This window comes from Mercenaria mercenaria, chromosome 2 (assembly GCF_021730395.1).
Source record: "Mercenaria mercenaria strain notata chromosome 2, MADL_Memer_1, whole genome shotgun sequence".
Taxonomy (NCBI): domain Eukaryota; kingdom Metazoa; phylum Mollusca; class Bivalvia; order Venerida; family Veneridae; genus Mercenaria; species Mercenaria mercenaria.
The window spans coordinates 86,984,132-86,997,710 of record NC_069362.1 but is presented as its reverse complement, the minus strand read 5'-3'; the positions used below and the strand labels follow the sequence as shown (position 1 = coordinate 86,997,710).

The 13,579-nt window shown below is 34.2% G+C and overlaps 1 protein-coding gene across 6 annotated transcripts in view; it reads left to right on the top strand.

Annotated features, from left to right (window-relative positions):
• The first annotated feature begins 5,801 nt into the window (after positions 1 to 5,801).
• Positions 5,802 to 13,579, top strand: part of LOC123562338 (rho GTPase-activating protein 44-like) — a 76,499-nt gene continuing 68,721 nt past the window's right edge. For 3 of the 6 annotated variants that reach the window (XM_053537148.1, XM_053537143.1, XM_053537144.1), the window contains exon 1: positions 5,802 to 6,015. In XM_053537148.1, the coding sequence (XP_053393123.1) occupies positions 5,945 to 6,015 (71 nt within the window). In that variant the 5' untranslated portion in view covers positions 5,802 to 5,944. The remainder of the gene's footprint in view (positions 6,016 to 13,579) is intronic. The other 3 variants (XM_053537149.1, XM_053537145.1, XM_053537147.1) reach the window with 1 other exon arrangement.

The following is a 13,579-nucleotide window of genomic DNA, read 5'->3' as shown; positions in this document are numbered from 1 at the left end:
CTGACTTCAAATCACTTGCCCCTTATCGATGTGGGTTCGAGCCTCACTCTGGGCGTTGAATTCTTCATGTGAGGAAAGCCATCTGGCTGGCTTACGGAAGGTCGGTGGTTCTACCCAGGTGTCCGCTCGTGATGAAATAATGCACGGAGGGGCACCTAGGGTCTTCCTCCACCATTAAAGCTGGAAAGTCGCCATATGACCTACCATGTGTCGGTGCGACGTTAAATCCAACCAAAATATATCATTTAAGAATATTAAAAAGTAGAGGTCCAATAATCGAGCCTTGAGGTACCCCTTAAACTGTCTCAGCCCAGCCACTAGTAGTATTTCTTATTTTAATCTGTTGTTTTCTTTTTGAAAGGTAAGATGTTAAAAGGTTAACAGAATTTTCAGACAAGCCATATGATTTAAGTTTACAGAGTAAAATATTATGGGGAAGAGAGTCAAAGGCTCCATAAGAATGGCTGCTACATATTCATTTCGGATCAAAGCACAAAGCAAATTTCCAGTCTTCAAGCAATCTAAATAATGTAGTTTGGCATAAAAGATACCTTCTAAAAGCACATAAAAAATATCAAATATATGTTATCAAAATAAGAAGACAATTGGTCACTGAGTTTTTTTTCCAATCTTTTTCTTCTTCTTCTTTAAATTACTACACTCCTTCATAACTTTGAAGGTTATGTGTAGGCCCTGAATAAAATTTTATGGAATGGGAAGTATGCTCACTGGTCCGTAATCATATGCGGTTTGAGTATATAATCAAGATATATTTTTAGCCAAGGCTTTAAAAACTTTTATGATATTTAATAATATTGCACCACTCGTCTTGTATGATCTTGTTGTTAAACACCTACAGGTCTTAATCTTAGGTATTCAAAATTATTACAGGTGCCAGCTGTTAGGACAACCTCTTATGGTAAGAACTCCTTTAAGTACGCTGCGGTAGTGCTTCCAGAACACTCCAGGACTTGTTCCAGCTTCAACCAATTCAGAAGCCTTATGTCTTGTGGTTAGCAATAATTTGCCCGCATTGGACGTATGTCTACTTGGAATGCCAGAGACTGCAAGTGCATTCTTGCGAACCAGTCTGAAGCTGAGTAGTGTTACAAATATTTTCATGTTGTGATGCTTGTATCTACCATTCTGTGTTTGTATTTGCTGTAAATTGTCCTACTTTTGATTCACATTCCACTCAGTTACTTGTGATTCTTTATACATTTGTGCTATGTGCATGATACTGTGTTGGTGCGCCGTAAAACCCAAATAAAATAAATAAATTGTATAAATTGTGATACTGGTGTGCTACTTATAACATTGTAAAATTTCTTCATTTTCACTTGCAGTCAATGGATGTTCTTCTTGTTTTTGCTTTTATTGCACCTGCTTATGAATTTTGTTTGCTTTTGTATTTTTGTGTTGCAAACCTATGACATAGATCTGCCAATCTGTTGCAAACATGTAGCCATGCGTCTTTCTGTTCAACACAAGTGGGGGGGGGGGGGGGCGTGAAGTGGTTGCACACTTGGTTCAAGCGAGCGAAACGGTTACAAAATGGCGGATATTTTCTGAAATTATCGCGTGTTTGCTTGTTGTTTTTTTATCAGGTAAGTGGGTTTCTATGGTACTTTGAACTCTATGGATATGTGCATGCATCGGTTCTGTGTCTACGTCACACTCGGTTTTGCGTTTCAGGGTTGTAGATTTCGAATTCTCGAAGTAATTGAAGTTATAAAATGGTTATGTCCATGTTTTGAAATTTGAATTGCGTCGTTTTCTGCCGTTTTTAACATTCTAATGATCAAACTAGCCTGTTTGGGGACCCTTAAACGAGACAAAAAAACTAATTGTGAAGAATTCTATAAACGTCTGGCTCTGCATGTTTTCGGGATAGTGCTATACCCAAATATATCTTGTTCAAGCTAGTTTTTTGTTGCAAACTTGTACTTCAAGCAATTTCTGCTGCAAACATCTTTTGGAAAAAAAAATAGTGTGAGACTCTCAGATAATGTTTATTGTGCAATTGATTGAAGAGGCAAATCATAAATTTCCTCAAAGTTGCTGCAGATAGCGCAGACTTTCCAATCACGTATAACGACGTTTGGGCACAAAATAGAGACTTATTTTTAGCTTTTTGTGATTTTGGAAGATCAGTGAAATAATATGGTCGATGTTTTGCTATGGTGTGCACTAGCCTTGTGTGTATCGTGCCCAAGAAATTACTTAATACAAACCGGGTAATCTGACAAGTTCTCGTCTCAGTTCTTATTCCAAATTCTAAGTTTCCATCTCTATTGACCTGTATTCATAATTGACAGAAAATTTGTTTTGTTAAAGATATTTTACATAAAAGAAATATTATAATCGAACTAATATATAGCAAACTTATGTTTTAATTTCAATCGATCTGAAATCTACAGTATTGTACTTCCTTGTTCAATTTTTCAGGCAAAAACGCAAGACTGAGACAGCGATGGGAATTCTCTGGAATGTGGTTTTTGCGAAAAGAAATCCCGTTCACGGTCTGTGCTTCAACGCATTTGTCGTCTCATGAAACAAAAACTACCAGGATACATGATTTGTTCATAAAAACTGTTTTTGTAAAATATTAGTACATGTAGTTTTGATAGAAAAAAAAACACAACACATTTATATACAACAGTGATGTAATAACAGTTAAACACAATAACATAAATGCATACGTTATGTTTTATTTCTAGATTAAATGTACAAAAATATATCCCAGTCTTAAGATATGATGATGATGCTCGTTAGAATTTATAGTAGTTGTTTATCCACCTGCGCAATCTTGTGTCGATATAACATGATCATAATACGAAACAAGGCTATTGAGTGTTGGTGATAAGATACTTGTAAAATACCCCTTTACGGACATGCGGCATAGTTCATATTTTGTTTCTGAAACATAAATCGTCGTCTTTGAATATCTTATAAATCATACTACTGTGTACCAAAACAATACATAATTCGATACTAGCACTGAAACACATGGACGATGTACAATGAGAGTAAAACTGATATAAAATGTTTAACTCATCTATGTTACAGTGTATTATCTGCTGAAACATAAAATGTAGCTCCCATCATTTTATCACGTGCTTAATTTTGTCGTTTAAAGTTTCCGATTGGAAAATTGAATGGTTTTAAACAGAAAGAAGAAGTACCACAAACAACTTCGGAAAAGGCAAAACCCAAGTTGCACGGTATTCAAAATGATGTAATCGTGGACACTTGCAACTTTATTAAGGCAAAATTGAAAACGGTAGGGTTGGCATTTAAATTTGTGGTTGCAATCAACAGAAAACATCATAATTATGTTTGTTCATTTTCAGAGAAGACGGATTTAATCGCAGCCGAACATTTTCTTGTATAGTTTCACTGTATACAGCGTAACTGTTGCGCTGTATTTTAATTTGTGAGTTTGCTCAAAATTTAGTCTTAGTGGACTCGTCAGCTCTGTAATGTGACTTAATTGGTCGAACACCTCTTGATATATCATTCAATTTTCTTAATGTTCCATACTTTGGTACGCTTCCTTTCCTTCGGTTAAACACTGCAATTAATTTACTTTTCATTACTGGCTGGTAACCAACATTGCTTGTGTGTACTATAATATTACGCAAAAAAATGGATCCGACTTTAGGTTGCTAAAATTGTTGGTTCAGAATAGGAATAGAAAATAAGGATAGGCTTACAAATTTTTATAAATTGTCTTTGATACCAATAACACTTACCTAACTACTATTTCCGATATACGTGTTAGCGTACTTTGTTCAACTAATGAAGATTCATATTCATGCTCTCGGGTCATAATAGCGTCTGATGTTCATAGCATCTAGACCTGAAAAGATCTGAAAGAAAACAACTGCATGTTAAAGTCGTTGTCTGTATAGTGTGTATAGATGGACAAGATCCAGAAGACAAAATTTACCTATAGACAATGTCTCCGAAAGTTTGATTTTATTTCTGCTTGCAATCTAGACAGCTGAATCTATAAACAGGGAAGATGTTAAAATTATGTATGAACACTAACCCTAATCCTATACTACTAGGTTTCATGAAAACATGATAAGGTTTTTTATCCACAGTTATATTAAAATATCAAAGGGCCATTTGATGCTATAAAAATGTACGACCCTAAACAGGAAAGAAATGTACCACGAATTGCACAATAAACATTCTCCGAGAGTTGGACACTATTTTTTCAGAATAAGTTTGCGACAGAAATTGCTTGAAGTACAAGTTTGCAACAAAAAGAACTTGAACAAGATTTATTTTGGTATAGCATTATCCATAAAAGATGCAGAATCAAACGTTTTTAGAATTCTTCACAATTAGTTGTTTTGTCTCGTTTAAGGGCCCCAAAACAGGCTAGTTTGATCATTAGAATGTAAAAAACGGCAAGAAACGACGCCATTCAAATAACAAAACATGGACATGACCATTTTATAACTTCAGTAACTTTGTGAATTCGAAATCTACGACGCTGAAACGCAAAACCGAGTGTGATGTAGACATAGAACTGATGCATGCGCATATCCATAGAGTTCAAAATACCATAGTAACCCACTTACCTGATAAAAAATCAAGCGAACACGCGATAATTTCAGAAAATATCCGCCATTTTGTAAGTTTGCAACCGTTTCGCTCGCTTGAACCAAGTGTGCAACCACTTCACGTCCTGCCTCTTGATACCATCTACACCAGTTGCTTTAGTTGTGTTTAAAGTGTTAATAGGGTTTTCAACTTTATGTACTGTTATGTGTTCAATGTTAAAAGTCACATTATTCAATTTCACATCGCAAAAAGATTTAAGATCAGAGAAATTGTCTTCATTAAAAGGAACCCTATTGATAATATTCGCGATATTTACAAAGTGAACATTCATCGCATTTGCAATATTCATGTCGCCTTCTATGACTCCATTATTGATTTTGAGAACTGAAGGGAGTTTCACTGAAGCTGAAGACTGACCAGAAAGAGTTTTAAGATTAGACCATAGATGCTTTGAATCCAACTTAGACTTAATGACATTATTAAAGAACTGCTTTTTACTTTTTGTAATTAAACATTTAGTTTTATTACGCCATTTTTTGTAGGAATCCCAATCTTTCATTTGATGAAACTTATCTCTCACTCTACGTGTTTCCTTTATAGAATCTGTATACCATTCTGGTTGCTTAAGACGCTTAACCCTTTTAAGTTCGAGTGGTGCATGTTTGTTTAAGACGTCATTTAATCTATAGTAAATTATATCTAGACACTTATTAGGATCTGCTACAGTTTCAGCATCATCTATACTGGACAAGGCTAAGTCATGTAGGTAGTTTTCTTCGGAAAATTTACTAAACGATCTATAAGTGATGGTTTTATGCTTTACAAATTTAATGTGTTTACTGACTTTACGTATAAAACTTACAGGATAATGGTCACTTAAACTTAATTCTGAGACATTGAACTGAATAACATTTTCCATATGTGTAGTATAAATATGATCAATAGCCAGTCGCTTGTAAAATTATTTATTTCAACCCTTTGAGACCTGTTTGAAAGATAGTTCAACATAAGTTGGCATGCATTTTCTGTTAACCTATATTCATGGGATCAATTTATAGTAAAATGAGATATATTTCATGTTGTTTAATGTATAAGTAAGACTCTACCTACAATATATTGATAATGGAGTTTGACTTTGTGTCCGGAACCGTATACTGCATGCCTGTGTCGACAAGTGCTAGGATTGCCATGATTTTCTTACTGTGCGTCAGCTAATTGTGGGCGATCTTGTAAGAGTTATCTTTTACTTCCGGGGAACAAGTCAGGATTCATCGATTATGATTCCGGAAGAATTTTTCTAATTTTTGTAATCTGAGATGATGCTGGTGAATATTTGAAAGTGGAAATTTTCAAATGAACGAAAAGCATGTTTAAAAAGGAAAATTTACGCAAAAACTTTCTGAGAGTGAAACAAATCGCCGATCAGAATTTAGGAAGGTGGGGCACTGTTTATTTTTATTTTTCTGAAATGCAGTCCCAGTAGATAGAATCTGGTGTTAAGACTGATTTGCATGCCATGTTGGTGCGATAGGTTATGTAGTGTTTTGCGCAAATAACTGATATGCATCTTTAGTGATAAATCATGCACCAAGGGCTCAAATTTTGCACCCACTAAATGCGAGTAGAAGATAAAAATGTCACTTGAATTTTTTTGCGAGTACAAATAATAGTTGGAATTGCCGTGGTTTTAGTTAATATTTGCAGATTCCGTTTAGGTTTCGTTTGAGGACGAGGCAGTGACAGGGTTTTCCTCACATGCAGAAGACGGATAACACATCATCTTTTGTCGGTGAGCTGTTTTTGTTGAATGGTTTACCGTATAAAGAGACGTAGAGGTCTATTAGAGAATTAAATCTAGACAGCAGCCTACCTTACCACGTTGTACCTACATGCAAATTAGTACATTTACTTTCATATTGGGTACGAAAATTTGCGTTGCCTTAATTTCGGCCGGTAGTTAAGTTGCGTCACCAGTGATGCGTTCAGAATTATTTTGAGGGTCATTTTGAAAAATCAATGTGCGCTAAAACGCACACATTTCGAGGGCTGACCGGGAAACTATTGTATCTGCATTTTTGTAAATTTTACAGGAGAAAGAAAAAACTGAATATTTTCTTAAAAAACACAGCTTAGTATTACCATTCTTAATAAATCATTATCAATTGAAATAAGAAATAATATGTTGGCTTTTAAAATGTACTCAAATAATTTATTTTTAAGATTTAGCAAAAAGTGTCAGATACAATAGTTTCACGTTCAAAATGACGTTATTGAATTTAAAAAATTACCGTGAAACTATTGTATCTGCATTATTCATTAAATATTATTTATAAAATTCATATTGCTTTAAGCATAGAATTATTATTTTACTTATAAATAACATAAATTACAAATATACAATGAAAATAGTGTTAGATACAGTATTTTCTTTCTGATGACCGGGAAACTATTGTATCTGCACTTGAATTATTTTTTCATTTTTTATTATTATCTCATTGAATTATCACTTATCTGTATTTATATTTTTGTATTTCCATTGATAAATTGGTAAATGAATTAAACTGAACAATACCTTAAGCCAGTAATAATGGTCAAATAAAATAAAAATATGTTTACCATTACCTTAAATTATTATTATTATTATTATTTTTTTTTTGCAAGCGTATGCATTAATACTTGACTGTACACATTTCATTACATCCGGATATAAATTTCATACAAGAAATCAAGAAATTAATTTATGCTAAAATGAAGCTATACAAGGGGGAAATGAGCTGCAGCATGAGAAAACCAACATAGAGCATTATGACCAGTGTGGATCCAGACCAGCCTGCTCATCTGTGCAGTCTGGTCAGGATCTTTACTGCTTGCTAACTGTTGTAAGTTTCTCTAATTGCAATAGGGTTTGAAAGTAAACAGTATGGATCCTGACCAGACTGCGCAGATGCACAGCTATTTTGGTTTAATTTGGACCGGTTTCACCCCTCCCAAATATTCAACAAGAATTTAATTTTTCAGGACAGTCCGTGAATTCTACTGTCATTATTTCAGTAATGGTACAGCACTTTTGTGTTTTAACTTATAGCCAATATTGATGTGCAGTGGCATGGTTACAGATTTCTGTTGCTTTTGAAGTGACTGTGTAAGGCAAAAAAATAAAATGTTTGTTTTGAAGTGACTGTGTAAGGCATAAAAAAATTGTTTGTTTCCATTGTTTGTTTACAGTATTCCGACCTACCTAGAATTGTTGGCCCGACCCTAAAATTTTAATGTTTTTATGGCCTTAGCGAATTTTTTTTTCTAATTTTTAATAAGAAAATGCAGAACTGCACTTTTTATGCTTTAAACATTGTCATTGATGTTAGGAAGGAACTTATTGGTGCTCTAAAGACATAACCTCCTTATTTGTATTCATTTCTCGACATAAAAATAATTTCCGAAAAGTCTCAATAATTTTAAACAAACAAAAAACATTTTCCAACCTACCTACCCTAATTTATTTTGTGCATGCTACAGAAAACAAAAAAAATTTAAGGCCTAATTTACCTTAATGTGAACAATTTAATATGTGATTTTGTTCTCTGTATCACCTGTGTTCCAGCTACAGTAGTATAGTGAAACTTTGGTAAAGACAGAATATTATCAAGAATCATTTTAAAAAATTGCTGAAAACAGAGATTTCTACATGACACTGTCTCTTTTTCTTTTTTGGACAAAGGTATTCATATACACTCAAAAATTTAAATCGTTATAGTACAAATAAAAAAGGACAAAATCGACAAGATGTTTTTAACAGAACTTCAGTTTATTACAATAACTTAATCTCCTTTATCAATATTTGAGGCTAAAATTTCAAAAATGACAGACAGCAAAATGAAAAGCCAGAAAGCAAGCACATGACCACACGCATGTGCAATAAATGAATAAAAACTTGGGCATTTTGGCATGTCCTTACCTCTCTGAAGCATACAACTCTCCCATGTGACAGAACAGCATAATCCGAGAGGAGTCACAAAGGAAACTAAGGTAATGCATCATTGACCTAATTTGGTCATGCTGCCATTTTCAAAAGTAAAGGACAAGAAAAAGCAACAAGATAAGCCATTATGTCACATAACAGAATGACACATGGCTAACTCCGTCTTCTATATTTTCATAAAAGTATGTACAAAATTAAGTCAATAGCCATTAAAGTGTAAGCCATGACTGTATGAATTAACATGGTTATAATAGAGCCACGTCACACTAACAACTGCCTTTGGTAATCTTCAGGACTTTGCAAACAGTGGGCCCAGATCAGTCTGATCAGGGCCCACAGTGTTTGCTAAGTAACAAAAGACCTATTAAACTTTTTCAAGAAGCAATTTTCTGATCATATTTCAACAACCTAAAAGCACAGAAAAGCCTGGATCTACAGTAAGTCTTGACAGAAATTTACTCAGTCATGAAGACACTTTTTTGCATGACATGGCTCAATTATGTAATAATATTCAGCATTAATTTTTTTGGGAAATTGGCTTTGAAGCTTACAAGCCGGGTTCTTTCTGAAAAAATAGTAACAATTTTCCAACAATAAAAATAACACGAGGATCCACAGAGTCGTGAAATGCCCACCTCAGTGATACCAATTTACCAAGTCATGTATATTAAAGCTCTTGGCTTCTTGGTTTTAAACTAGATAATATTTTCAAATCTTTTCCTACGTAAGTGTATGTAAAGGAAGTGATTTTAAGAACAGCTTGAAATATCTTTGTAGAAACATCTTGGTAGAGGGTCACCTCACAAAAAAAAAAATTTCTGGACAGGTTTTGTTTAAACAATTCATGCCTAGCAATCTGCGAATGAGGACTTTGGCAAACGCTGAAGACCAACCTCAGACGCAGCAGAATGTGATGTATGATTAGGGACTTCACTGTTTGCATGAAGGATTCACTTGTTCTAAGTAAATCAAGACCTGACACCCCCATACAAGTTTTGCACATACAACATTTTATTTCATAACCAGTGTGTTTGCAGTTACCGTGAAACTATTGTATCTGTATCACATTATGTGAAAATGTTAATGTAAACTATTATTTATTTTAGTTCTTTAATATTCACATAAAACCTGAACAACAGTAACAAGTTTTCTCCTTGTTTGGTGTTTAAATTACAGACCATAATGTCACAAATAATGTTTTTTTAAATTGAGACTGTAACAGGAAAAGTTATCGGGAAACTATTGTATGTGCTTAGGAGGCAGATACAATAGTTTCCCGGTCAAAGAACTTTTAAGAAGTTGATGGTTGCAGATACAATATTTTCACATTATTAAAAAAAGAACAAGAAATTATTGGAATGTTTTTATAATATTTTTGCAGTAGATGTATGACAATAAAAGGCTTAAGAAAATGCAATAAAACCATTTTTGGTCAAAATGTCAGATACAATAGTTTCCCGGTCAGCCCTCGATTTGTGTGTCAAGGAAAACCCTGCAAACAATATTAATATTCTAACACGATTTTTAAGGATATTGTAACATCTTTAACTGAGGCTAAATTTGCAAGTAGATTTTCAGATTTAGCAAGCAAGAAAAAATGCTACTTGCTCAAATTTGCAAGTGGTCAAAAAAGTTAAATTTAAGCCCTGGCAACACACATAACCAATTTGCTTTTAGCACAACAGTTTGTAAACCGAACTTCCGTTTGTTGAACTACAAAGTACAAGGTAACTGATTTGCGTGGTTGGTATATTAGTCTGCACTTACAACATATATATGCGATATGGACATTCTATCAAATTGTTTAATGATAAAAGTGACAAAAACCAGAGATGCCTGCATGTGTGAACTGTCAGAGTTGTTGTGTTTGAGGTGTACAGGGCTCCAGATAATTTTTTTGGCCTATGACTAGTATGAGTATTAACTCATCATAATTTTTGTGAATGAGTAAAATGGTAAAATCTGAAACTTACTAGGAGTAATTTTACTCCTGAAAATTTGTAAATGTGAAAAAAAAAGAAAATGGTTTTATAACATCTATTAATTTGGTGTAACACTCATGAATTTGTTTGCAGTTCAGTTACATTTCAGCATTCAAGTTTTTGCTTTTTGTTCTCCTTTACTTTTAGCTTACTTTGGCTTAAAACACTGCTACTGAATCCAATAGAATACTCAATATAGCTTTAAATATGTTTTAATGATCGTTCTTGTTGGTTTAAAGATGCGTAGAGTGTTTGTTCACTTTTTACAATCTTAGAAAGAGAAATTTTGTTGTTTACTCCACACCGGACAGGGTTTTTTTTCGGCCGTTTTTATAGCCGTTATTCGGCTATATTCCCAATGCCAAAAACTATGTATTTTTCCCAAAATGACTGCAAAAATTCCCAATCTACATTCTGAAAAAAATTTCATCAAAATTGCACAAACATTGACCAAATTATGGACAATTTTGTAATGGAAGTATGTTAAAGAGGTTGTACAATGTGAAACAAGTGTATGAGAAAGTGCTTAAACACATCCTTAATATATGCTATGGGCCTAAATATTTCCCAATACACGTCAAAATTCCCAATTATGAGGGTATAGGCTATGTTCCCAAATCAGCTAGAAAAACCCTGCCGGAGGTTGATATTTTAAATCGACACTGGTTTAAAATACACTACCGTATCATCAATATTTTTCCCCAACTATTTGATGTACAAATGCATTGGGTATATAATATAGTTTAACTTATAAAGTACCATTCAATGCGTGTGTACGTTCTGTGTGAAAGAATTAATGCTGACCGTGCTTTGTTACATAAAGCCGTTAGATGATTCGGATTATGTTTACGCTAGTAAAAAGTCATTGCAGGAGTTTCTGTAATTTCTTATACGTTTTTATATGCTTAAAAATGATCGCACATGCGTATATGCATTATTTCAAAGTGTAATTTGCGCTAATACACATCTTATCTGGAGCCCTGGGTGTATTGGTACATTACACCATGTACATTAAGTAAATCCAGCACCCATTTACTGTAATTATAATGATTGTTGAAGGTGATTGATTCAGCTGTGTTGCATTTCACGACGACCTTTGTTTCATGCTCTGTCATTTTTCAACCAAGAAAGATATGGCCAAATATCCACATGCCAACAACACCCTACACATGTATCTTTCAGATCCGAGGTAGATAATTTTCGTAGCTCATTTCTGAGACAAATATTTTAAAATTGGGAAAAATTGACAACTGCGTTACTTAGAAATGATAGTGGCTATGCAAATGTCACGACTAAACAGCCATTTAAAAGCTTAGAACTACAAATAAAATACAACTACATGCATGTAGGTTATAACAAGTTATTATAATTTACAAAAGCTTCTCTTACCTGGCATGTGCCTTATGAACGAAATTTGACTTTGTTATAAATATTGCTCAATTTGCTTTATTTTGCGACAGTCGGAATAATCCATAAAACTTTGTTAGACTCTTTGTCTCTTCTAAATCTTGGTAAGGTTTGAAATTGGATTATTTTGGTCAAATACAAGGTCACTGGGTCAAATCATAGAATTGTTAGCTCTAAAAATGTCACATTTTCTGCCTGATCTTCTTGAGACTTGGTCAGAATGTTTGTCTGTTTTAAATGTAGGATAAATTTGTAATTGGAGCACACGAGAAAATCATATAAAAGCCTTTGTTACTTCATCATAAAACTTTGTCAGAATGTTTGTATGAAATCTAGGTCAAGTTCTAAAGTGGGGTATTAAGGTCAGAAACTATGTTACTAGTTTAATGAACTGCTGAAAGGATTTTCACTAAACCTAGTTAGAAGCATGGTCAGATGGTCAAGGTTTGTCTTGCCACTTTTAGAGCTGAAAATAGAGAAAAAAAACAACTTCTCCCATGAACCATTGAATATACCTTCATGAAACTCAGTCTGAAGCACCCTTATATATTTGGTCCTTTCACTTTCATTAGCACAAAGTGCTCAGGGTGAGCTTTTGTGATCGTCCGTCGTCCGGCCGTCCACACTTTCCTTTGAACAACATCTTCTAAACCACTTGGCCAATTTTGATGAAACTTCCACAGAGATGGTCTTCTTTAAAAATTGTTCAAAGAACTGAGTTCCATACAGAACTCTTAAGGTCAGAAACTATGTTGCTAGTTTAATGAACTGCTGAAAGTATTTTCACTAAACCTAGTTAGAAGCATGGTCAGATGGTCAAGGTTTGTCTTGCCACTTTTAGGGGCCATCAGAGCTGAAAATAGAGAAAAAAAACAACTTCTCCCATGAACCATTGAATACACCTTCTGAAGCACCCTTATATATTTTGATCCTTTCACTTTCATTAGCTCACCTGAGCACAAAGTGCTCAGGGTGAGCTTTTGTGATCGCTCACCGTCCGGCGTCCGGCCATCCACACTTTCCTTTGAACAACATCTCCTAATCCACTAGGTCAATTTTGATGAAACTTCACAGAAATGGTCTTCTTTAAAAATTGTTCAAAGAACTGAATTCCATACAGAACTCTGGTTGCCATGGCAGCCGAAAGGAAATCTTTAAAAATCTTCTTGTCCAAAACCACATGGCTTAGAGCTTTGATATTTGGCATGTGACATTACTCAAATTATGCCCTTAGGAGGAAAAGAGGCCCTGCTCTGAGGTCCAAAGTTTTACATAGACCTATATAGGATTTTTTTTAGCTCACCTGAGCACAAAAAGCTCAACATTTGTGTATAAACAACATCTCCTCCAAAACCAATGAATGGATTTTGATGAAACTTGGCCATGATATTTCTTGGGTGGTCCTCTGCCAAATTGTTCAGATTGGCCCAATTTTAAAATAATTTTACACAAATGGTCCTTGTGTAACCCGCTACCAAGATTGTTCAAATTATTTTGATTCGTCAAAAAACATGGCCGTCAGAGGGCGTGGTCACTTTTCCCTACATGTATATAGTGGAAACTTTAAAAATCTTCTTGAATGTGTGAAACTGCTATCCTGATTTTAGAATAATTTTACACAAATAGTCCTTGT